General features: G+C 41.5%; 3 protein-coding genes across 3 annotated transcripts in view; all 3 read left to right on the plus strand.

The window, feature by feature from the left end:
• The first annotated feature begins 167 nt into the window (after nucleotides 1-167).
• On the plus strand, nucleotides 168-4,827 carry LOC131103160 (metalloproteinase inhibitor 2-like). The gene is made up of 5 exons (XM_058049188.2): nucleotides 168-371; nucleotides 2,012-2,091; nucleotides 2,176-2,278; nucleotides 3,950-4,074; nucleotides 4,163-4,827. Exons 1-5 carry the CDS (start codon nucleotides 242-244, stop codon nucleotides 4,358-4,360), a joined length of 636 nt encoding a protein of 211 aa, XP_057905171.2. The 5' UTR covers nucleotides 168-241; the 3' UTR covers nucleotides 4,361-4,827.
• Nucleotides 4,828-5,207: 380 nt separating this feature from the next.
• Nucleotides 5,208-23,705, plus strand: usp36 (ubiquitin specific peptidase 36). The gene is made up of 20 exons (XM_058049856.2): nucleotides 5,208-5,324; nucleotides 9,050-9,315; nucleotides 9,418-9,639; nucleotides 10,842-10,952; nucleotides 11,817-11,919; nucleotides 11,995-12,062; nucleotides 12,148-12,218; nucleotides 13,314-13,396; nucleotides 13,479-13,590; nucleotides 13,679-13,819; nucleotides 14,617-14,717; nucleotides 14,790-14,928; nucleotides 15,152-15,523; nucleotides 15,596-15,826; nucleotides 17,207-17,331; nucleotides 17,408-18,034; nucleotides 19,392-19,573; nucleotides 19,652-19,834; nucleotides 19,912-20,027; nucleotides 21,549-23,705. Exons 2-20 carry the CDS (start codon nucleotides 9,063-9,065, stop codon nucleotides 21,678-21,680), a joined length of 3,372 nt encoding a protein of 1,123 aa, XP_057905839.2. The 5' UTR covers nucleotides 5,208-5,324; nucleotides 9,050-9,062; the 3' UTR covers nucleotides 21,681-23,705.
• A 934-nt stretch (nucleotides 23,706-24,639) lies between these two features.
• The window catches only part of cyth1a (cytohesin 1a), a 41,466-nt gene continuing 39,884 nt past the window's right edge, over nucleotides 24,640-26,221 (plus strand). The window contains exon 1 of the mRNA XM_058049165.2: nucleotides 24,640-24,928. Within this exon, the coding sequence (XP_057905148.1) occupies nucleotides 24,910-24,928 (19 nt within the window). The 5' untranslated portion in view covers nucleotides 24,640-24,909. The remainder of the gene's footprint in view (nucleotides 24,929-26,221) is intronic.

Here is a 26,221-nt window from a genome sequence, read left to right on the forward strand (position 1 = left end):
CTAAACATTTTTTTGTATCAAACAAGTCACCGACAGGCACGTGTGTGTGTGGGTGTGTGTGTGTGTGTGCGTGTGTGTGTGTGTCAAAGTGAATACAGTACAGTCATCCAATTGTGCGAAGTGACGTAAGAGTGTGGGAGGAGCCTGCACCAATAAAATGCTGCTGCTCCTCTGCAGAAAGTACAATTCTACTCTGACTTCAGCAGTAGTTTCCTCTCTCGTTAGCTCCATTTCATTCATTATGAGTTGGACGGTGAAGAGTTTCGTGCTGCCCCTGGTGGTGCTGTGCCTGTGGCGGCTGGAAGAAGGCGCTCAAGCCTGCAGCTGTGCCCCTGCGCATCCACAGAAGGCCTTTTGCCAAGCAGACGTTGGTAAGTTGAACATGACTGGTATTTGGCTATTGTTTGCATGTCCCGACGTGCTCTTGTATGTTATCGCTATAACTAATTTTAGCAGGCGGAATACGTAATGTGAGTGTCTCCATTAATTATACGTGCAACTTTTTGGAAGCAGCCATATTGGCAAGAGAGAACGGTGTTGAACGTGGTAAAAGTGCGAATGACATTACGTACCTTTTTCCGCCAATTTCAGGTCGACTTCGTGCCAAAATGTCTGGCACAACAACTTTTTAAAGGTCTTTTATCATTTATTACGGCTAACTAGGTATTTATTTATAGCTAGCAAGGTGTTGCTATTGACAGTAATGAAGGCGGTTTACGTTTGCTAATGTAAATTCCGGTGAAGTTCTTGTCCATTTAGCACCACAGTGGCTACCATGCCTCGGTAAGTAAGATAGTGTTCTGTTCTGTATAATGTTTTATTATATAAATGAAACATCAATATGTATTTAACGTCAATTATAACTCTTATGTGGACGTGTTTTGTTGCTATTGACAACGACCTGGCGTCATTTTCGCTTCACTTCCTATCTCGTTAATAAAATTAATTTATTAAAATAATAATAAATTGATACAAAGCTACTGTTCTAACTAGAGCTATTTAATAAAACAGATGGAAATGTATTAAATCACTTTGATGTCGCTAATAATGCTCAATGGGGCAGTTTACTTATGGGGGCGTCATTTCCGGTCATAGCGTGTCGATGTACAATAGTGCCAAAATGCTGTTTCACGTCATTTCCGGTTAACTTCCTGTTTACTGTTATTAAATTATTACTTGTGTAATTTTGTTTTTGACCTCGAACATAGTTTCAATACAACAAAATGCTCATTTATGAAAACAAAGGTGTTACGAATGATAGCTGTTTAATGTGCTTGATGCCATTTCCGGTCTACCTGGTGTCACGTGGTGATTTCCCTTTTCCGATAACTTTATTGTATTAAAATATCCTGCGGTTTCTTTGGTTAGCTGTATGTAACTGACATTATATTGTATATTGTGGCTTTTATATATAGTTAGATCCTGTTTCACCTTTCATAAATGTTGCTAAAGAACGCTACAGTGACGTGTACAATTCTGCAATATGGTGCATATGGTTTGCCTAATTGTGATAAATGGAAGACAATGCATGCTTGCATTGGTTTATTGTCCCTGAATGCAGCACAGTCACCTGCATGATAGTTTATTTAAGCAATTTAAATGCCTATTTTTCTGTCAACACCCTTAAAAGGCACATCTTTATGGCCTTAGTCATGTTTTTCCACTTGAACTACCCCCCCAAAACATCCAAACATTTCTAAATCAGGACACTGGAAAGTAAAGACTGCTTCCCACCCCCGCCCCTACATTTATCCAGCTGGCATAGACTCCTTTTGTGGGTCTTAGAGGGGATTATTATGGTTTAATTCGAGTTTTCAAAGATTGCTGACTGGCTTCTTCTGTGTGTTTTCGGAGCCTGGCGGCACACACGCATTCCTCCCTTGGAGCACAGCTGATGAAACAGTCATGTCGTGCCGCCGATGCAGGCCACGATCCCCACACCGGGTTGCTCTTTTTTTTTTGTATTGCGCATTAAAGTAGCATTCATATGTTTCTTTTTCTGTCTTTCTAGTCATCAAGGCAAAGGTGATTGCAGGGAAGGATGTGGATGGATTCGACAAACCCATCGTGTACGACATCAAACAGACCAAGGTTATAATAAAAGGCCTTTATAGTATTCACTTATGTCTGTAAGGATGCTTGCACGTTTTTATTTTGGTTTGTTTGACTTTCCAGATGTTCAAGGGACCTGACAGGGAGATTGACGCCATCTACACGCCACCCTCCTCTTCATTATGTGGAGTCACTCTGGCCAATGGCGTAGAATACCTTATCACAGGTATAAAAAAAATTTTTTTCTTAAAGGAAGATATTGGAAATAGAAATAATCAGTGTGTCGAACTCATAAGCAAGGGGTCTCAAACTTGCGGCCCGCGGGCCAAATGCGGCCCGCAAGACGCTAGTTTGAGGCCCCCACCTTGATACCAAAGTTTAATGTTGAAATGACAGCTTAAAGCTGTGTGCACACCGGACACAATTAACATGATTTTACCCCGCCCATACTGTTACCCTACCCTGTTACCCCGCCCTGTTTTGCTTTGGATTAGCAATGAAGCTAAAAGGCTTATGACGCTGGGTACAAATAAATGCAGGAAATGATTTGGAATAAAACGGAAAATACACGTCAAGATAAAGCATCTCATCAAACACGTTAAAGTTACGACGCTGAGTACGATGCTAACTTGCTAATTGGGTCAAATTATTAAGTTTCATTAATGTTCATGTTAAAGGTTAAATAACTGTTAATACTGTACATTTGAATCTGAAAAAAATAATTTCTCTATCGACTGTATGTGGTTAGGGTTAGTTAATTTGTTTATTTTTTTTTAATCTTATTTTGTGTATAGAAAAATAAAAATGAAGATATTTGAGAACAGTGGAATGTTTTATCAGATATTTTGGTGTGGAAAACCGGAACCAAAGTACTGAAAAAATGTAGGGTATAGCAGAAGCAAAAGCATTGAAGATATTTTTTTTTTCAGTTTTTAATAAATGCGTTTTGTTTTTGTTTTTTTTTTGAAAACCTGATGCGGCCCGGCTTCACCCAGAACCTAGCTCCGGTTGCATAAAATCAATTTTTGCAAATTTTTAAATGCAAGTGGTTACATTTCCTGACACTGTCAGAGGATGCCACAGTGAGTCAATGGCATGAAAAGCAGAAGCGTGTACCGTTACGCCACCAGGGATATGGTATGAATAATAGTTACATTTTAACAGCATCTTTTAACGAGGAAGGTTTTTTTTCACGACTTTAAATGCTTATGTTGATTTTTTTAATAACATTTTTTAGGGTGTCTGACTTTTTCCAGTACAATAATCATCACTTTATCATTGTTAATTGGTTCCAGACCATGAAAAGGAAATTTCCACAAAGTAGGATTTATTTATAAATGGAATGTTTTTGTAGTTGGAGCATCAAAAAACGTGACTACAACTGTCTAGATTTTTTTTAACCTTATTAGAGTCCTATAGACATGGAAATAACACCCCTATAGTCATATTTATAGTCACATTTATTTTGGGTGCACTTGGGGGGTGGGTTGTGTGGCGGGGTTGGTGACGTGCTTCAGCAATGTCCTGGGGTTTTGATTGGGGGTGTCCGATGTTCCCGCTCTTCTTTTGTTGTTTTGTCTTATGTAAGATTCTGTGATTATATGTGTGGAAAAAAATCACTTATTGAATTGGTAACTGCTATGGCGTGGAGATGGGGTAGGATTTAATAAGCTTTGCTTCTTCCTGCTCCTTTTCAGACATGTGTAGTAATGAGGTGTTATGTGTGTGTATGTATATATAAATAGATATTGTAAGTGTATATGTGAGAAACAATAATGTAACATAGTATGCATGTCTGAAATAAATTAAGAAGAAAAAGAAGAAGATATTTACACTCATATTATATGGAAGAAAAAATAAGTTATTTATTGTGTCTCATTGTCTTTCACCATTGCAGGCAAACTTGAGTCTGACGGGTCGGTGCACGTCACCTTATGCAACTTCATTGCGCCCTGGGAGGGCATGAGCTCCACCCAAAAGAAGAGCCTGGTCCAGCGCTATGAAATGGGCTGCGATTGCCAGGTAAGCATACCTAATGGGTCACCAATAGAACATGTCAAAGTCTTAACATTTTGTTTGTTAAATCCGCCCATCTTTGCTTGATCCTCAGATCACGCACTGCAGCTCCGTCCCGTGCGGGATCAGCAACCCAGCTGAGTGCTTGTGGACGGACTGGCTGACGGAGAAGACGGTCAACGGAGAGCAGGCAAGACATTTTGCTTGTATCAAGAGGAGTGATGGCTCTTGCGCCTGGTACAGGGGGCCCGCCTCACCCAAAAAGGGTTTCTTGGACATTGAAGACCCTTAAGGCTCCACCATGATGTCAAAATTACAAATAAATCCTCTATTTTTAAGAAGGCAAGTTTTTCTATGTTGAGTCTTTTTTTTTTTTTAAATTGACAATCACAAGTTCAGCACTTTCCAACTCTGAAGCACTTCTGTACAAACTACTGCTTCAGCAGAAATAAATGGAATCCTCACATGTCAGTATTAAGCTTCACTGCATTTTTTATTGCTGTACTATTAATGTCTTGGCAGGGTGGGGGCTGGGGGGGTGAATCCTCTGTATTTTATGCACATATTACTGTTTTTATTGTGAGGTCAGTCACTTTTTTTTTTGCCATTTAAGAAATTTTTGTTCAAAGGAAGGCATCGGATTTGTTGTACAATGCCTAGTCAGATTTAAATATGAACTATTTTGTGTTTTATGACATTCATAATGGCATGCAAGTCCAAATGTACAATTTAAAAGGTTTAATAAATACCCGTAGAGTATTTGTGCCGTGTGTGTTGCTTACTTTTGTACTAATCACAATAAAAACAGGACATTTACAACTTTTAAAGGACGGAAAAACATTATGCTCAGTGTTATTTCACTGTTAGGAGTCCAGCTTGAAGCCAAAGCATAAAATGTGACTGCAGAAAGCAATACTTACGTGGAATTTGCAGTACAGTACAGTACAGTACAGTGGATCCTATTTAGTTGTCTTGTGGGTGCGCCCTCTAGTGTTTACAGTTAATCATTACAAATGGTAAACAGCACTGCCCGCACGTCACGTGTAGCCCTTTCTGACAGCGCAGTGACTTCCTTGTCGCTGATTTGCTGAACGTTTCTACTAAGGCGGGGCATATTCTCCGATTGGTTTGTAATAGATGCCAATCATTCCCCGTGACCGCCCTCTTATAATGCAGCATGGGCGAAAAATACCAGACCGAGACGAAAAACTGAGGAGCGGTCGGCTCTATCGTCAAGGCTTTTGAGCGATACCAAGGTGAGGATGTTGTATTCATTTGTAGTGTACTTGTTTGCTCTATTTTCTGTAATGAGGGTCAAAGATTATTTCTCACAAAGACACCGCGGACATTGCTAGCCGACTAGACTCTGGGGCGCTAACCACATTGCAGCATTGAAGGGGGTACTTGGAAGCCTTTCGCCACGTTAAGTTAGCTTGCTGGCTAATTCGCGACTGCTGTCGATGTCTTAAGTTCACCATAAACTAATAAACTTCAACATGAATATCAATTCGCAGAGCTTATATGATTTGTAGAGTTTATAGCGACGCCGTTCTAACGACAAGTAATGTCGACATTTGTTGAAGATTCAGAGCTAGCAACCTAGCATGTTAGCCGTCCCCAAGTGGCCCAAGATGTTGTGTTCAGTTGGCGGGCAAAGTCCACTTGGCACGTCCGCGGTGTTTAGGAGGGAACTACGCAACCAATATATAATTAAATTATAGAAACTATATTACTAAATAGGTGCATAACAGCGTAATAACTAGGAAATAATGTCGGCGGTGGTGACAGCTGGAATGCTGCTATTATGGCGTGCGCCCCCTGTCGGTCATTTCTCAGCGCTTGAATGGAGTGACGTGATTGATGACGTCATGGACAAGTATTGCACATGTATGCTGTACATCTTAATTCTTAACATGCAGTATGCATGCATTTAAGCTTTAATGAAGCCTCAATACACACTGACCTAATTTGTTGATGTTTTCCAGTTTGTCACATTTGGATACAACTTTTAAAGCCATGTTTTGCAATTACATTTTTATTACCAGCTAATTGTTTTGCTTTTCTCTACAGTATTTCCACTTTGATTGGCTGCATATTGTGTCAGAAGGGAGCTCTGCCCGTGCAAATTAATTTTATTTCACTGAAATTTATTATTAATCCTTTGCCATGGAGCAAGCATGTACTGTTTAAATCTTATTTACACAACAGTATCATTTCAATGTCTAGATTCTGTGTATGAAGTTGCGGGTTCTGTCTTAATGGATACTTCTAATTTGCCTAATTGGCTCTGATGCATGTGCATGTCATTTTTATGGAGGTAAAAAGTGGTAATGGTTTTATTTCATTTGAACATGCATCAGATTCCAATTGAGTGCATCCCATAATCAATTCACAGTTCCACATGTCCGAAAGGAGTAGGAAGAAGCAAAGCTTATTAAAGCCTACCCCTCCATCTGGTACTTTTACAATCAGCAACTGTTTCATTTGTTCACTTCTTGCTTTCCATAATACAGTTTAAGGTTGTTGTTTTTTTAAATGATGTACCTCGTACCAAAGAATTGGCTCATCGTTGTGCATTGTTTGAGTTCCTTACTTAATCCATTCCATAGTTTGATTCCACATACTAAAATGCTATGGCCTTTTAACGTAATCCTAGCATATAAGTGTTTCAAATGTAGTTCTTCCCTGAGATCATATTTCTCCTCTCTTGTAGAGAAGTATTGAATGACATTTTTACGTAATTGGTTATTTTTAGCCTTATGCATTATTTTAGCTGTTTGAAGATTAACTATATCAGTAAGTGAGCAATGAAATATGTTACTTCTGTCACGTATATCCCAAGCAAGACGGAGCTGCCTGTGAATGCTTTTAGATGGAATGCCACACATCTCACAGTCTCCAAAAGTGTTCAATAAGACAAAGAAAAAGCTCCTGCTACATCTTCTTATTCTCAGGCAGACCTGGCGAGAAGGAGGTACTGTCTCACGACAAGCCACATTCGCAGGCAGTCCCGTTATAATGTGTCGATGAGCGAGAGTGATTTGTGGCGGTCCAAATTTATGTGATATCTGTAAGATATTTTGCACAAATTCTGTGCATTTTGTGATGTAATACAGATTTAAACGTGAAGGAGTAGGCAGGATGGGCTCTCATGATTTGCTCCAGTGCATTTATTCATGAGTACAGGCTTTCACAGCCTCGGAGAACATTCATATTTGATGTCCTTACATCCTCCGATGAAAGAATGACTTGTTAAATTGCGTAACAACGGCGGTGCAACTCTCTTTGTCCATGCCAGAGTATAGCAACCTTGCAGGCCGATCTGCCCGTCATCCTCCGTATTTGTAACGGCAGCATGTGAAGGTCAGCGTGTCCTTGTGCATATAGTCAGCCTCCTTCGTCCCACTCCCCCTTCATGACGCAACTGTCCTCTGTGATGTCTTTGGAGCTGCAATATGCCCTTTTGTTTTTTCCGACTGAGTTTTGTACAGCATCTGAATAATGCTGTGCTTTTGTTTCCAGGCAGTGAGTCGGTGTTATAGGCATTTTTGTTATTATGTTGTTATTGTTTTGGCGTTCATGTGGCCGTCGGCTCTGGAAGAGTTGTCTTCATTTAGACTGCATGCCAAGGGACAGTCGACTCAGTTCAATTTGAGAAAATCAAATTTGACACCTAGAGTTTGCTTTCTTTTACTTCAGGGAGTTTGCGACACATTATTGTCATCTCTATTGTGAAAATACTCATTTAAAAACATTATCTACATACATCAAAATACAACAACCATTACAATACAATAAAATACAATGCAAACAAATGCACAAGACTAGACACACACAAGCTAAAAAGCACGTCTAAAAACTTCAAGGTAGGGCTTATCAAGAAAAAACTCATGTTTGGGTTGGTCACCTGTTCAGGCATAGTCTCAAGTTCTTGTTTTTTAATGCACAAGATTAGACACATGCAATCCAAAAAAATGATATGTAAATGTTACACTTAGGGGGGGAAAAAGTGGGCTAATAAATTGACAATAAAAGCACAAATACTGCGGATTTCAGAAAACAACAAATGGAATGGGGCGACACGGCGGTCGAGTGGTTAGCGCGCAGACCTCACAGCTTGGAGACCAGGGTTCAATTCCACCCTCGACCATCTCTGTGTGGAGTTTGCATGATCTCCCCATGCATGCGTGGGTTTTCTCCGGGTACTCCGGTTTCCTCCCACATTCCAAAAACATGCTAGGTTAATTGGCGACTCCAAATTGTCCATAGGTATGAATGTGAGTGTGAATGGTTGTTTGTCTATATGTGCCCTGTGATTGGCTGGCCACCAGTCCAGGGTGTACCCCGCCTCTCGCCTAAAGACAGCTGGGATAGGCTCCAGCACCCCTGCGACCCTCATGAGGAAAAAGCGGTAAAAAATTAATGAATGAACAGATGGAATGATACAGCACTCTAGAAGAAGCAATGAAGTCTGTAAAATTAAATATTAAAAAAATCAAAAAATTGTTACAACTATAATCATGAAAATGGTAATATTATTGATGATTATAATAATGGTGATAATAACAATAATAATGGTAATAATGATAATAACAATAATAATATTACAATGATAATAATAACAGGGGAAAACAAGACTGTGGCATGAACATGATTATATCTTGTAAAAAGGAGTAGGCATTTATAAGCTTTTGCTTCAGCCTACTCCTTTTTGGCTTGTGATCAGATAGTTGAATACAAATGTAAATAATGGAAAATTATATTTTGATTGATGTAAGAAACGCACTGTAATGTTTCATGTATTTGCCCAAATAAAAAAAAAAATATATATATATTTAAATTTTATTTAATTATGTATATATATATATATATATATATATATATATATATAAACAGTGGAAGATAATGGGAACAACATACTCATGTATTTGTATTGGCATGTGGAGAAGTGTTTCTTATCCTTATTCATTTTCCCCTTCAGTGATGTTTCAACAATGCCGATTGTGGATAAACTCAAGGAGGCGCTAAAACCCGGTCGAAAGGAGTCCGGCGATGACGGCGACCTCAACAAACTGCTGGCCTCTTCCGCCAAGAAGGTGCTCCTGCAAAAGATCGAGTTTGAGCCCGCCACCAAAGGTTTCTCGTACCAGCTGGACAGTCTGAGGAACAAGTATGTGATCCTCAACCCCAAGAACGAGGGCGCCACTGTGCAGAAGGCGGCAGAGCCCCCCCAAATAAAGAGACAAGGTACATGAATCGCTTTGATGCTTTGCATTCATATCCTCCTTAAAGAGATCTGTGCTTTTTGCAGTGCTGATTTGACCTTGTCTTGAATTTGATGGCCTCAAGTTTCAGAGAACCATGTCGGGGGACAAGGTGATGGAATCCCCGCGCCACAGAAAATGCTCTTCCCGGCCAATAAGCTGACCCTCAAATGGGAGCGGGTGTACCGGGTCGGGGCCGGCCTCCATAACCTGGGCAACACCTGCTTCCTCAACTCCACCGTGCAGTGTCTCACCTACACGCCGCCGCTCGCCAACTACCTGCTCTCCAAGGAGCACAGCCGCGTCTGTAAGTTGCCTTTTAAATCAACGCTGTCCAGACTTTTTACTCCCAGGCTGCACGGCGGACAAGTGGTTAGCGCACAGACCTCACAGCTAGGAGACCAGGGTTCAATTCCACCATCGGCCATCTCTGTGTGGAGTTTGCATGTTCTCCCCGTGCAAGCGTGGGTTTTCTCCGGGTACTCCGGTTTCCTCCCACATTCCAAAAACATGCTAGGTTAATTGGCGACTCCAAATTGTCCATAGGTATGAATGTGAGTGTGAATGGTTGTTTGTCTATATGTGCCCTGTGATTGGCTGGCCACCAGTCCAGGGTGTACCCCGCCTCTAGCCCCAAGACAGCTGGGATAGGCTCCAGCATACCCATGACCCTCGTGAGGATAAGCGGTAGAAAATTAATGAATGTGCACTTAGGGGAGGGGGAGCAATGAATCTTGCACACAATAAAACTAAAATAAAGTAAAATTATTCCAGCAACATGCATGCTAGGTTAATTGGTGACTCCAAATTGTATGAATGTGAGTGTGAATGGTTGTTTGTCTATATTTGCCCTGTGATTGGCTGGCGACCAGTCCAGGGTGTACCCCGCCTCTCGCCCGAAGACAGCTGGGATAGGCTCCAGCACCCCCCACGACCCTCGTGAGGAAAAAGCAGTAGAAAATGAATGAATGAATACTTTACTCCCATAATATTCAGACTTTTTGCTAACTTATTTTCAGAAAAATACAACTTTATTTTTCATAATACGACATAAACGTATTTTTGATTTGATGTTTTGACTTTATTCTACCAAATTATGTCATTTTAGATTACAGCTTTTTCTCTTAATATTTGTACTTTATACTTTTAAAATCAGTGCTGATTTTTCCATTTGTGCTGGTGTTGATTTTTAAAAAATTTAAAGTTAAATTACATTTTTAGACTGTTGTAAGTACAAAAACAGCGATCGGGTGCAGTTTGCTCTCGAGCCACACTTTGGACACCCCTGATTTAAATACACATATGAGTGTAGCAAAAACATGGTACACTGAATGTGGTGTAAATATGGGATTTTACATGCATGTTCATGAACTGTACCTTATTCAATATTTTATCCTTTCCAAACCATATAAGCTTCTTGACCTGATGTTTTTTTTTTTCTTTGTATGTCCAAAAAATGGAGCTGTGATCATGGCATGACAATGCTGGTCTGCGTTTTCACTCTTTCAGGCCACCCGTCAGGCTTTTGTATGATCTGCGTCATGCAGAACCACATCATCCAGACGTTCGCTAACACCGGCAACGCCATCAAGCCAGTGTCCTTCATCAGAGACCTGAAAAGTAAGACAAAGGTTTTGCTCGCATATTGTTCCGACGGGTCAATTTTGTTTGTGACATCAGACTGCGGTACATTAAGACGAGGGCGATACAGCAAGCTGTGTATGAATGAGTATGGCGTATGGCGAGAGGCGATGAGGCGTGAGTTTAGTTTTTCTCAAAGGACACCACTCCAAAACTTACCCTCCCCTCCCTACCTGACCGCTGCTGCAGTCATGTCTTCATCTCCTCCTCCTCCTCCCAATCTTTCCCTTTAGTGCCCTCCCCATCTCCTTGTGACTGCAGACTCGGACGCTTTAGCGCAAAACTCACCGCTCCCTGTCGGTGTTTCCCACCCGTTTGCCCCCTCGCAAACGTCCTCCTCACTGAGATCCCAGCCCCACCAGAGGTGACTCATTTCTGCCGGCAGTGAAAGGACGCTTTTGCTGGGAATGCAGCAATGACCACATTAAGTATCGACCAACCATCCCCCCCTCCGCCCCCTGTGCCGTCCAGTAAGAGCTTCAAGGCTTCCCAGCCACATTAGCGCTAATGTGATGGGACACCGGTCTCTAAAAACCTGACTAAGTGACTGTAAATGTTTCATAAGGGACCAGGCGGGATAAACATCTGTGGTAATTACCCGGGAAAAGGCTTCTCCCAATCCGAAATACATCGCAATATGTTTATGTAGCCGTATACCATAAATATTAATTGTGCTCTTTGTGCAGTCGGAGTCCAACGTCTTCTGAAATGTCATAATTTAATCCGTAATTTAGTTAACATTTATTGCTTTTTAAGGGGTCTTGATGCCAAATTAAAGACAAATAATTATTACCAGAAGTTTTATTGTCTTGTACTCAGTTGACTGTGTTTTTGTGTGTGCAGAAATTGCCCGACATTTCCGCTTCGGCAGCCAAGAGGATGCTCACGAGTTCCTGCGGTACACCATCGACGCCATGCAGAAAGCCTGTCTTAACGGCTACCCAAAGTCAGGCCTGTTTTTTTGCCACTATCTTAAAGCAAGAAGAATATTATGATATAAACGCTGTTTATTTCCTCGTAGGCTTGACAGGCAGACGCAGGCCACGACGCTGGTTCACCAAATTTTTGGAGGCTATCTGCGATCGAGAGGTATTCAATGCCCGTATTTTACACAGGATATTTTGTTATTGCTTGCATAGTGAAATTTTAAATTGTTTAATTTTATTGTTTGCAGTGAAATGTTCCATTTGCAAAAGTGTGTCGGACACCTACGACCCTTACTTGGACATCGCTGTGGAGATACGGGTATGCATGTAGTTTTTGGACTAGTATAGACTACAGGTGGTTCAATTCCACCCTCGGGCATCTATGTGTCGAGTTTGCATGTTCTCCCCGTGCATCCGTGGGTTTTCTCCGGTTTACTCCGGTTTCCTCCCACATTCCAAAAACATGCTAGGTTAATTGGCGACTCCAAATTGTATTTTAAAAATTTGGCTTTTAACTCGTGCTCTTAGTATACTTGTTTTTTTATATATTTTTAATATTTATTTTATATTATATAATATATTTTTATATTATATTTTATATTTATATTTTTATATTATATATTTATTTATATTTTTACACATTTATATTTTTATATTATATTTAATATTTTTACACATGCTTATTTTAGTTTTTTATTAACATTTTATATATGTTACTTTTTATGTCATTATTTCTGTATATAATTATATTTTATATTTATATTTTTTATATTATATTTTTATATTTCTGCACATTTAAATGTATTCATATTTTTTACACATTTATATTTTTATATTATATTTTATATTTTTACACATGCTTATTTTAGTTTTTATTAACATTCTTTTATAACTTTCTATATTCTTATTTTTTTATGTTTTTATAGTTCTATTGACCAAACACGGCAAAATGCTGAAACTAAGGCACAGCCTTTTCCGGCCTGCTTGGAGGCGACAGACAAGGCTGGCAACATTATGGAGCTCATTTATTCATTTCTTGCTTAATGAATGAATTTATTATCATCATCGCAGTCCCGGTTTAGTCTTGTGAGATCTTGTGACAACCCTAATCAGGACCATGCCACTAAATTTTTGATCTGATAAATGTAGTCACTTTAATCAAGTGTTAGAATTACTAGAGCGTCTGCTTGGATATTAAACCACACAGCAGCTGTTCAACTTTGATGAAAGAAAATAAAAAAACATCCACATGTCACTTCCTGACGCTGGGACCACCAAGTTAGGTTGGATGGCAGGGTTTAAAGTGTGTATAAAGTTTTGACACAAGAGCTCGTGACACCTCTCATCGATAAATATTTATTATTGTCTAAATGTCGTAAAAGTCGTACTAATGAGTTTGCCTCTCGTCCCGCAGCAAGCGGTAAACATCGTGCGAGCCTTGGAGCTCTTTGTGAAACCCGACGTATTAAGCGGGGAGAACGCCTACATGTGTGCCAAGTGAGTACAAAACATGGCAACCAGTGTGTACATCTGATATTTTCCTGTTAAAGGTGAGTGACAATTGTTTTTTTTTTTTAAGGTGCAAAAAGAAAGTGCCGGCAACCAAGCGCTTCACTGTCCATCGAACATCGAATGTACTGACGCTTTCACTGAAGAGGTTTGCTAACTTCAGTGGAGGGAAAATAACAAAGGTTGGTGAATTATTTTTTTTTTTAGTTTTAAGGGACGTCTCTGTTATTTTGTCTGTTTCATATTTTCGTTTTTATGTTGTTTTTTTAGGATGTCGGATATCCAGAATTCCTCAACATCCGGCCCTACATGTCTCAGAGCTCAGGTGATCCTGTCATGTACGGCCTCTACGCTGTTCTGGTTCACTCCGGCTACAGCTGCCACGCTGGCCACTACTACTGCTATGTCAAGGTGAGATGGTGACAACTTTCACTTCTTGACTTCATCAGCTTAGTTCTAGTTGCTACGGGATCAGATGTTTCACCAGGGGGGAAGCTGTACAAAGCCTGCATGGCTTAGCTGTGTCAAGCAGGAGGATAGACTGACCTCTAGTGGCATCCACTGTGCACTACAGTGACAAATATTGGAAACACTAGCAACGTTTACATGAGGAGTTTTTCTCTTTCCGAATGACCTTTCCGAAAGCAATGGTATACATGGAAAGGAATATTCCAATCGTGTGTCTACATGCGCCGCTATAATCAACCGGAATAGTCAATGGGGCATGCGTAGTAAAGCGTAAACACCAACATCACGTGATACAGACTTCCTGGAGTTTTTCTTTCACTTGTTGGAATAACTCCGTATTGACAGTTTTTTCTTTTGTCCAGTCTTGAAATTTAGTTTGAATCAAAAACAAACTTTCCGCAGCAGTCCATTGCCGATTGCTCGCCTCCATTTTTTTAAAATCGAAGAACGTCTGGAGCTGCGTGTTATGTCATATCTCAGCATTCCCTGAAAGAACGCACCCAGAGATGGCCGAGGATGGAATTGAACTCTTAGCTGTGAGGTCTGCGCGCTAACCACTCGACCGCTGTGCAGCCCCAAAATATGTTTTCATTAATATAATTTTTTTTATAATAAAATTGAATTGGAAGCACCAAGTAGCTATGGAGAACTGTGCATTTGTTTCAAGTCTTTGTTCTGAACTCAATCTTGACACGTTTTTCAAGAGTTTTTTCAAGAGTTTCTGTCTTGTGATCTTGCAGGCAAGCAACGGGCAATGGTACCAAATGAACGACTCCATGGTACACTCCAGTAACATTAAAGTGGTGTTGAACCAGCAGGCTTATGTGCTTTTCTACCTGAGGTGAGCACCCATGTACTATATGTATGCTAGCACCTGTTTGTCTCTTACACTTTGTTTTTTTTTAATTGAAAGGATCCCTGAAAGTAAGAAGAATTCAGATGGACAAACTGGCAAACAGGGGATGTTGCATTCTGGGAAAAACAGTGCTTCATCGGAACAAATAAAGCGGGTTAATCTGAACGGACCTCTCTCCTCCCCGCAGGTCACAAAGGTACATAGAAATGTGTAGATATGCTAAGAAGTTATATATATTTCAAGAGAAAAAAATGCTGGTTGTTCCATTTTTGTTTTTCTTAAATTGCATTATTACAATGTGATGCGCTCCATTAAAAAAACAGCTGTGGCCCGCAAATGGCCCCTAAGCTGCATTTTGGACACCAATTCTTTAAAATACCAAAGTATATTATTACATGGTTTTTATTTGTATTTGACAGAAGCTTGAGCCAGCACAACTACGCAAGATCCAGTCTATGGACGGAGGTTTGGGCCTTCCGGTTGCTCGAAACGGCGTGAGCAACGCTCCGCCGCTGCAGCAGCAGCCTCGTCTCTCCAGCTGGACGTCGTCCTCCAACGGCGCCAAGCTGCCAAGCGGGCCTACGGTTATCGAGGAACCTTTCAAGAAGGTGAAGAAACCCTCTCCTCAGACCCAAGCGCAGTCTCGCTGCAGCACGCCGACCCCGTCCAACAATGGCGTGGGCAGGACGGATTCCGACAAAAAGCAAAATGGCGACGGCAGGGGCCTCACCGCGTCTACCTCATTTAAGTCTCTGTCGGACTCCTCGTCTGCGGACACCACCGAGTCAAAGGTAAGTTTGCGACATTTGCGACCCAATAGTCCAAGCATGCTCACTGCCGTGTGTCGTCGTTCCATCCACCAGGACATTGCGGGTCCTAAGAGTGCGCCAGCGGGAGACGCCCCCTCCACTCCCCGCAAAGCTTCCAGCAGCGTAGCGTCCCCCGCCAAGAGCATGGTGGAGCGCTCTCATAGCGCGGAGGAGCAGAGGACGGTAAAAGTGAAACCCCCGGCCCTCAACAACATCACATCGGAAGCCACCAGCAGCACTATGTCGCCACCACCTGCCAAAAAGCTGGCGCTGTCGGCCAAGAAGGTGAACCACATTCCCGTCCTGCCCTAGCGGACTATTTCAGCATGTGCATTTTTTTTTTTACTACTTTTGTATAAGAAAAACGGGATTGGTCAACATGTACGTACATACTTTTGCAGGCTCTTGAGTTGGTGGTATATGTGGTATACACCTGGGGTGTCCAAAGCGCAGCCCGAAGCTCATATTTTTGAAAATTCTGAACACATTCTGAAAAATTCATATTACCCTAATTTGTTTATTCAGATAGCTTAGCATGTATGTATGTAAAGTCAAATATATTGGATTGTTTTTAGGACGGCACGGCGGTCGAGTGGTTAGCGTGCAGACCTCACAGCTGGGAGACCAGGGTTCAATTCCACCCTCGGCCATCTCTGTGTGGAGTTTGCATGTTTTCTCCGGGTACTCCGGTTTCCTCCCACATTCCAAAAACATGCTAGGTTAATTGGTGACTCCAAATTGTCCATAGGTGTGAGTGTGAATGGTTGTTTTTCTATATGTGCCCTGTGATTGGCCTCTTGCCCGAAGACAGCTGGGATAGGCTCCAGCACCCTCATGAGGATAAGCACTAAAAAATGAATGAATGAACGTTCTAAATGTGTTTTCTTAACATTATTAGAGCTCTCCAGACATGAAGTAGCACCCCTATAGTCACTTATACACTCCTATAATTCATTGTTTATGACATTACACAACTCTTTTGCTGGAGACCCGAGTTCAATTCCACCCTCGGCCATCTCTGTGTGGAGTTTGCATGTTCTCCCTGCCGTGCATGCATGGGTTTTCTCCGGGTACTCCGGTTTCCTCCCACATTCCAAAAACATGCTAGGTTAATTGGCGACTCCAAATTGTCCATAGGTATGAATGTGAGTGTGAATGGTTGTTTGTCTATATGTGCCCTGTGATTGGCTGGCCACCAGTCCAGGGTGTACCCCGCCTCTTGCCCGAAGACAGCTGGGATAGGCTCCAGCACCCCCCGCGACCCTCGTGAGGAAAAGTGATAGAAAATGAATGAATGGATTGTTTTTAGTATGGATCAGAGTGCGTCTAGATGGAAGACCAAAAGGGAGGGGGGGGGCAAACAATCTATGTTCACCATATCTGTGTTGGTCACTAAATAATATTTCCATAAATGCAGTGAATGTAACCTACATGCACCAAGTCTAATCAACCACAAAGTCTACAGTTTGTCTTCTTTTCCTTTTTGACCTTCCTTTTTTCTAACCATTTCTAATTGTTCTCTGCCATGCCCTCTTCCTCTTTGCTTCTCCCCCGCCGCCATCTTTTCCTGCCATTCCCCTCTCCTTATTTCTTTCTTTCTTTTCGTCACGTTCATGGCTATTTTTCTTTAGACCACCAAGTTTTTATTTTTGTCGATAACTGCAGGCTCTCAGTCGGAGTCCGAGCAGCATTGATGCTCCGCCCCCGTTGCCACGACAGCTGTCCGGAGTCCCCACTCATCAAACTCACACTAACCACCTCGCCGCCGCTCCGCCCACTCACGCTCACAGGTAGGCGTCCTTGAACGTCACACATCGGAGCTTGAATGTGCATGGAAAATGATCCGGGTGCTTTTTTTTTCCACAGAGTGGCTTCATCCCATTCCTCAAAGGTCCACTCGACCCACTTTAAACAGCACAGCCCACAGAAACACACAGAAAACGCCAGCCGTTGTCTCAACGGGTTTCACAGTCCCGCCCAAAAGAGCCCTAAGTCTTTACACAGCCTCGGAGCTGAGCCCCCAAAATCAAACACCCCCCTGACCCACAACCAGAAGAAGAAAAAGAAAAAGAAGCGGCGCCACTCTGAGGTGGGCGTCGACGCTGTGGATGACACCACCCCGACTTCAGCGGCCCGGTCCGACCCAGCTGTACCTGCCGACGAAAAGAAAGCAAAGAAGAAAAAGCGAAAGAGGGAGCACGAAGAAGAAGGAGGAGCCAAGACTTCACAGAGAGAATGTGTGACTTCTCATCTACAGCAACAGGAAGAGGAAGAGGATTGGTGTCAGGGCGGCGTGTGGAGCCTCTCCACCAATCACGAAGCCCGGGGGCCACAACAGAAGCGAGATTCAAAGGCCGCATCACAGACGACGTGCAAGATTAATCCAAAAGATGAAGGGATGGAATCTGTGTCCATGAAGAAAAAGAAGAAGAGGAAAAGGAAAAAGGTGACGGCGGAGACTTTGCAGGAGGCATCGGGTGTTGCATCACAAAGGTAGGTCAGAGTTCAACACATGCAAAGTTCTATTTGTTTGTGATGGAACACAAAACGCAATAATTTCAAAGTTTATATGTGTTAATATCTTGTTTTGACGAAAACACAGCATATTTAATTTTTTTTCTTTAAATCAAAAGATAATTAGGGTGGCACGGTGGTCTAGTGGTTAGCGCGCAGACCTCACAGCTAGGAGATCAGAGTTCAATTCCACCCTCTGCCATCTCTGTGTGGAGTTTGCTTCTAAATGTGTTTTCTTAACATTATTAGAGCTCTCTAGACATGAAGTAGCACCCCTATAGTCACTTATTCACTCCTATAATTCATTATTTATGACATTACACAACTCTTTTCCTGGAGACCCGAGTTCAATTCCACCCTCGGCCATCTGTGGAGTTTGCATGTTCTCCCCGTGCATGTGTGGGTTTTCTCCGGGTACTCCGGTTTCCTCCCACATTCCAAAAACATGCTAGGTTAATTAGCGAATCCAAATTGTCCATAGGTATGAATGTGAGTGTGAATGGTTGTTTGTCTCTATGTGCCCTGTGATTGGCTGGCCACCAGTCCAGGGTGTACCCCGCCTCTCGCCCTGAAGACAGCTGGGATAGGCTCCAGCACCCCCGCGACCCTTGTGAGGATAAGCACTAAAAAATTAATGAATGAATGAACCTTTTAAATGTGTTTTCTTAACATTATTAGAGCTCTCTAGACATGAAGTAGCACCCCTATAGTCACTTATACACTCTATAATTCATTATTTATGACATTACACAACTCTTTTGCTGGAGACCCGAGTTCAATTCCACCCTCGGCCATCTCTGTGTGGAGTTTGCATGCCCCCACCCCACCGTGTGAATGCGTGGGTTTTCTCCGGGTACTCCGGTTTCCTCCCACATTGCAAAAACATGCTAGGTTAATTAGCGACTCCAAATTGTCCATAGGTATGAATGTGAGTGTGAATGGTTGTTTGTCTCTATGTGCCCTGTGATTGGCTGGCGACCAGTCCAGGGTGTACCCCGCCTCTCGCCCTGAAGACAGCTGGGATAGGCTCCAGCACGCCCGCGACCCTCATAAGGAAAAGCGGTAGAAAATGAATTAATTAATGAAAAGATAATTAATCAAATACCAAAATAGTTAATTAATGGATTAACCGTCACACTGGAATCCACAGAAGATGGTGGCCTGCTCAAGCCCTTTATAATGTGCTCTACCACCGCCTAGTGGTTGTGGAGTGCAATTTACTGCTGACTACTGAAATGTCCGTACAGAGTACGGTGTCCAAAGTGCACCCGGGGGCCATTTGTCACCCACAGCCTCCTCTTTGCTTCAACCAATCTTCTTGAATCTTCACATGCAGCGGTTGCAAGTCCGAGGCAGTCGATGTAAAAGTAGCCGATGAGTTGACGGTGCTGAAAAAGAAAATGAAGAAGCAGAAGAGGCTAAACGGTGACAGTCGGCCCAACGGTGAGCTTGACGCAGAGGAACCGCCCCCCAAAAGGAATCCAGCAGACGGAGAAAAGTCACACAAGCCAAGCACGGGTACGCCGCGGTTGTGAGCATGTGCAGTCTATATCGTATCGAGAGGCATCTTATGACGTACTTGTGCGCCGTTTACAGCAAAAGTGGTGGTTTGGGACAGTCAGGTACAGGACGGCTACAAGCGCTGTCAGGCGCCAGCAGCCGTCACGTCGAGTCAAACGGCGCCCCGTGCAGCCTGCGCCTCCTGGGACGGTAAAAAGACAAGCGACGTGGTGGCCGAGCTGCTCAGGAACGCCTCAGACAAGGCCTACGGCGCCAGCGGTGAGACGACGAGCACCGAAAAGGACGCTCATCATCGGCGTCTTGGTGTTATTTAGTCGGTGTTGTTTTTGCTCCAGTCCTCAGCTGGGATGGCGAGCTCTCCGCCGTCAGTCGAGATGCCGTTGAAGACGTGCGCCACGCCAGATGTGACACCGTCATCGATGAGTGGGATGAAGACTTTGACAGTGGGAAGGTGAGACCACATTGCTTTGAAGTGGAAACTATGGTATTTCTTCCTAACATAGCCGCTAGTTTGTTTACTCAGCTGCAGAGAGTACCAGGTGTCTATTAGAATTTATTTGGACACATTGTCTTAATTATTATTATTTTTTTTAACACATATGTACGTGCTAGGGCGGCATGGCGGTCGAGTGGTTAGCACTTAGATCTCACAGCTAGGAGACCAGGGTTCAATTCCACCCTCGGCCATCTCTGTGTGGAGTTTGCATGTTCTCCCTGTGCATGCGTGGGTTTTCTCCGGGTACTCCGGTTAGTAAATTTTACATATTTAGCTTAAAATAAGTATTTGCAATCATAAAAATGACCAAATGAATGAAAATACTAATGTAAGGCAATCAGAAAATGCATGTAGTACACTGCACTGGTCACTAGGTGTCAGTAATGTTACATTGATGAGACCAAGTAAATAACAAGTAAAAAGGAGCCCACATGTGCAAGTCTATATTTATGCCTTATATGGTTAGCACGCAGGCCTCACAGCTAGGAGACCTAAGTTCAATTCCACCCATCTGTGTGGGTTTTCTCCGGGTACTCCGGTTTCCTCCCACATTCCAAAAACATGCTAGGTTAATTAGCGACTCCAAATTGTCCATAGGTATGAATGTGAGTGTGAATGGTTGTTTGTCTATATGTGCCCTGTGATTGGCTGGCCACCATTCCAGGGTGTACCCCGCCTCTTGGGGCTCCAGCACCCCCCGCGACCCTTGTGAGGATAAGCACTAAAAAATTAATGAATGAATGAACCTTCTAAATGTGTTTTCTTAACATTATTAGAGCTCTCTAGACATGAAGTAGCACCCCTATAGTCGCTTATACACTCTATAATTAATTATTTATGACATTACACAACTCTTTTGCTGGAGACCCGAGTTCAATTCCACCCTCGGCCATCTCTGTGTGGAGTTTGCATGTTCTCCCCGTGCATGCGTGGGTTTTCTCCCGGTACTCCGGTTTCCTCCCACATTCCAAAAACATGCTAGGTTAATTGGCGACTCCAAATTGTCCATAGGTATGAATGTGAGTGTGAATGGTTGTTTGTCTATATGTGCCCTGTGATTGGCTGGTCACCATTCCTCTTGCCCCAAGACAGCTGGGATAGGCTCCAGCATACCCATGACCCTTGTGAGGAGATAAGCGGTAAAAAATGAATGAATGTACTTGGGGGGGACACGTACAACAATGAATCTTGCACACAATAAAACTAAAATAAAGTAAAATTATTCCAACAATATGCATGCTAGGTTAATTAGCGACTCCAAATTGTCCATAGGTATGAATGTGAGTGTGAATGGTTGTTTGTCTATATGTGCCCTGTGATTGGCTGGCCACCAGTCCAGGGTGTACCCTGCCTCTCGCCCCGAAGACAGCTGGGATAGGCTCCAGCACCCCCGTGACACTTGTGAGGAAAAGCGATAGAAAATGAATGAATGAATATACATGCTAACTCCTCCTGTCTTCCCTCCGACTCAACCAGGTGAAGAAAGTGAAAAGCTTGAAAAAAGAGAAGTGGCGAGGCGGTACCAGCATCTTTCAGAAGATCCAGGATCGGCGCAACAAGTGGTCGGTGACCCTAGCGGGAAAGAGAGTTTTCGGAGCGCGTCGCTGAGAGTCCTGTTTGCCTAATCAAGGTCGTGCAAGACTGCGAACTGGAGACAACACTTAAACCTCTTTTCATTCTTGTTTTTATTCTTGTTTTCACGTTTTCCTGAATAATGAGCCAATAGCAAACAACCGGACTGTTTTAGGTTCTATTTCCTCTTTCAGGCTTAAGGGAAATTGGCCACTTTTTTTTTTCCTTTTTACCACCTCTGTGCCACTAGATTACTCTTTAAGTCTTGAAATTATAAAGTCAAATATCAAATTCTATGTATGTGGCCTTGGCTTGGAATGTTATTTCTCAACAACAAATCTCTTTCTTTTATTTTCAGATTTTTATACCTTTTTATCTGCACATTTTTTTTTTATGTTGCAGTGCCAAGTGGCTCAATTTTAAGGACCAATTTTTCTTTTACCACCATTATTTAATTATGCATTTTTTTGCTCTTTTTTTGTGGTAGGTATCTAATTTAAAACTGCTTTTTGAGGGGAAAACAGCTAGCATGAGGGTGCTAATAATGCCCTTATGGGTCACATAAAAACCTCCAACGATTTTGTCATTTATATCAATGCAGTAACAGATGATATCATGTAATACTTAGTATTAGTTTTATTTCATTTTAGTATTTAGTATTAGTATTGGTAGTATTTTGGTCATTTTAAACATTACCTTTCCTGTGCTCATTGATTTCACAGAGCCCATAGCATCGAACGTGAACTTCGGTCAACAGCAGCATAGAAAGCATGTGTGAGTTTTCCTACTAGTAGTCATGGCAGACTTCCTGAAAGTCACCACCATCGCTGCCACCGACTGCTCCTAGACTAATGATGACCCAGGAGTTTTTTTGATCTTGGATATAAGGAGGACGGGCTACAGGCTTTAGGAGCTTACCGCTGTCCATGGAGTAAGTCGCCATGATATTGATTCCACAACACAGTCCATCTAACCGTGTGCGAAGAAATACTTTAACATTCTCATTTTCCCAGTCAGTATCGATAGGTGTTCGTATAGCATTGTTTTTTTTTTACCATTTCCTCTTGGTAGTGGCATGAGGCGCTGTGTAACTACTCCAGAAAAGTACTTCTTCGCTGTTGACTCTTACAATAACAAATGTTGCCGTAGCTTGGTTAATATGCAGGTCACTTATGTACATGGACCATTGTTGGCGTTTTCTATAGTGTAAATAAGTGAGCATTGTTAGCTTCCTCATGCTAGCTGCTTTTCCTGTCTTTGGACAACACATAAAAGTGTGTTCAGGATTGTGGATCAATGGGAAAAATGATATTCCCTCCTCTCTCCCAAAAAAGTGCAGTTCTCAGAATTATTGGTTCATTCTGTTAAAAGGTCAAAGTTCACCAATTGGGGGGGTTTAAGAGATTTGGATATGACCTTTCCTAACTTCACTACTCACTCTTCAAACGTTCAGTTTGTTTCCTTCTTCTTCTACCGCTATGCAATTTCTCTGCTGGTCCCCTCCAAAACTGGGCTGAGACTCAGGAAGCCGCACATCCTCATCAATGCCATCATCACCAGACACCGCACCCACCCACCCACCCACTTCCCCCCGCCCTTACCGACCACGTCACATCCTGTACAAACTTGGTTTATTGGATATCATCTGGCATCAACAAAGTGTACAGTCCATCCGACGCTGTAAAGATTTGCCTGTGCAATTCTTTCCATTCTCTTAGAGACGTTGCCTTCAATTGGCTGTAAAAAAAATTATACAAATAAAGTAGTGTTCTATAAATATATCATAAAAAAAACTAAATGTGCTACTATTACTCTGATAAATTGATGGATGTTTTTGTCTGTTTGCGTGGCACTGCAGACAGGATGCGCTGTTCTATCCCCCCCCCACCCAAAAAAAAAAAACTGACACAAAGGAGGAACATTTACCAGGGTGAATGGATTCTCCTACATATGTTTGCACCGCCTTTTCTCACCAGGGTAGGACGGCTTTCATAATGAAAGTGGGTCCTACCGGCGCTGTAGTTGAATAGAAAGGTGCAATAAAGTTGTGACTTTTGTGAAGAGGAGCTTCTGTTGTTGTATTTATCACCGCAAGCATCATCTAATAATGAGCCCTTCAGGGTCGGATTTATTGGATTAGTCGGCGCCTGCAGATTCATGATGGTGGATGTTTGCGTTTTGTGTGCTGCAAGAACTTCTGATTCTGATAAAACTCTTAATGAATCATTTTGAATTGTAGATAATTTAAAAAAAAACATTACAACTTTATTTATTGTTTTGTTGTTTTACTCATATGAGTATTTTTATTTATTTGTTATTATTTATTTACTATTTTCTATATTTTTTAATTTATTTAAATTATAATAATATTATATTATTATATATATTTATTTTTTTCTTTCGTATAATTTTTTAAAATTTATTTACAATATTTTTTTATTTCGTATTTCAACGTTATGCTACTAAAATTCATACCCTCAAATACGTGCACCTTTCCCTTATTTGACAACACTTGTCACGTGACTTGATCGCGCATCCTCACCGCTATTGTGGCACGTGACTTCTAAGCAACTTTCTCCATAAGGGTAGTTGGTTAGTGACGTCACATACAATGGGCGGGGCTTGTCATTAATGTGCCAAAAATGTTTTTTTAAAAAACAGTACTTTATTTATTGTTTAGTTGTTTTTACTCATAATTATGAGTATTTTTTTGTTTATTTATTTACTTTTTAAAATGTATTTACAATATTTTTTTCTTTCGTATTTCAACGTTATGCTACTAAAATTCATACCCTCAAATACATGCACCGTTCCCTTATTTGACAACACTTGTCACGTGACTTGATCGCGCATCCTCACCGCTATTGTGGCACGTGACTTCAAAGCAACTTTCTCCAGGAGGGTAAAGTTGGTTAGTGACGTCACATATAATGGGCGGGGCTTGTCGTTAATATGCCAAAAAAAAAAAAAAGCTACCAGTGCCAACCGACCGGCGAGCATTTGAAGCAGCTCTGGTGTGACAACACGTCACAGCACATATTTTTAAAAAATATGTTTTTTTTTAATAAAAAATAAAGTCCACCATCTTAAAAGTACGTAATGTAAGTTCACAGAAGCGGCGAACGAAGCTACAAGCACGGTGAAGTGGATGCTCGAAGAAGATACTAGCAAAGAAGGCTTCCGGATTTTGCTTCGGGCGGTTCGGTGAGAGGCACCCCCCCCCTCCCGGCTTTGAGACACCTTCAAGCCGCCTGAGAGGACCAGAATGGAGGGAGACACTCACGGTTGGTACTAGCAACTCTTCTTTTGACATTTATTATTCAGTAGAGCTCCATGACGATGCTCTTAAAGGTGCGCACACTGCGGCCACTTTGACTGACATGAGAGCACACCACACTCTTCCACAAGGCTAATCCTCCTTTCGGTTCAAAACACTTCTTTTTTATGCCACTCCTTGATATTAATAATGTTTTTCTTAAATTCTTTACCGTCACATCGCATGTATGACGACATACTATCGTTGTACACATATGTATTTTGACAGTACATGTAAAAGTTTGTGCTACTGTAGCATAAAAGGTATTCCAGCCTGCTGTTGTTAGCTAGGGATGAGCTCACCCAGTTTTCTATCAATTATTTATCGTTTTACTTTTCTGTCTTCTTGCACTGCATCTCAAAATAGAACAGCATTGGCCTCATTGCAACGAGAGGGGGGTGCCCCCCCCATTTTTGACTAAAAAGTTTGTTTTCTGTAAGACTTCCTTCAAATTCACTCACCCTTTTCATGACAGAAAATGTCAGATTTCATAGCACATAGTAATATCTGTGAATGATTGGCAGAAACGGTTGTCAGATTTAACAGAAACACACACTTGAATTTGTTAGCTTCCCAAAAACTGCTGGGAAAAATATTTTAATATTTGTGTTATTGAATGGCAGTAAAAAAAATAAATCTACAATGTCAGATTTACAACCAAAAACCCACCCCTGAAGTAAAAAAAAAAAAAGTCAGATTCCCCAAAATGTCCGGACAAATATGTTAATATTTGTGTCATTGATTGGCAGCAACATTGATTTACACACATTTGTTTTCTACAGTGTGACATTTAGAACAAAAAGTCACCAAAAATGTCAGATTCACAAAAACTGCAGTGAAAAAATATATTAATATCAGTGTCAGTGATCGGCAGTAACAGATTTTTTTGCTTTATTTATTTTTATTTAATATATTTTTATATATTTTATTTATTATATTTTGTTCTTTTATTGTATTTACAAACAAAAATGTACAAACAAAAACTCACCCTTGAGGTCAAAAATTTTTTTTAGCTTCCCAAAAACTGCTATAAAAATATATGTTAATATTTGTCTCATTGATTGACATCAACATTCATTTTTTATTCAAAGTCACATTTAAGTTCTTGTGACAAAAAAATGTCAGCTTCCCAAAAACTGCTGTAAAAATAGATGTTATTATTTGTGTCATTCCGTAGCAGTAAGATTAATTTTTATTCATTATTTTTTCAACAGTCAGATTTAGAATGGAAAAACCCAAGCTTGAATGCCTCAGATAAAAA

This window comes from Doryrhamphus excisus, linkage group LG16 (genome assembly GCF_037039965.1).
Source record: "Doryrhamphus excisus strain RoL-2023G ecotype Guam linkage group LG16, RoL_Dexc_Guam_v1.1, whole genome shotgun sequence".
In the NCBI taxonomy this organism is placed as follows: Eukaryota; Metazoa; Chordata; class Actinopteri; order Syngnathiformes; family Syngnathidae; genus Doryrhamphus; species Doryrhamphus excisus.

What these genes read in the sequence shown, in the direction of transcription:
- LOC131103160 (XM_058049188.2), top strand. Translation starts at nt 242, where the DNA reads ATGAGTTGGACGGTGAAGAGTTTCGTGCTGCCCCTGGTGGTGCTGTGC. An exon ending in CTTTTGCCAAGCAGACGTTG is followed by an intron (nt 372 to 2,011) that starts GTAAGTTGAACA and finishes CTGTCTTTCTAG; the next exon opens with TCATCAAGGCAAAGGTGATT. An exon ending in CGTAGAATACCTTATCACAG is followed by an intron (nt 2,279 to 3,949) that starts GTATAAAAAAAA and finishes TCACCATTGCAG; the next exon opens with GCAAACTTGAGTCTGACGGG.
- usp36 (XM_058049856.2), top strand. Translation starts at nt 9,063, where the DNA reads ATGCCGATTGTGGATAAACTCAAGGAGGCGCTAAAACCCGGTCGAAAG. An exon ending in ACATCGCTGTGGAGATACGG is followed by an intron (nt 12,219 to 13,313) that starts GTATGCATGTAG and finishes CTCGTCCCGCAG; the next exon opens with CAAGCGGTAAACATCGTGCG. An exon ending in AACGCCTACATGTGTGCCAA is followed by an intron (nt 13,397 to 13,478) that starts GTGAGTACAAAA and finishes TTTTTTTTTAAG; the next exon opens with GTGCAAAAAGAAAGTGCCGG.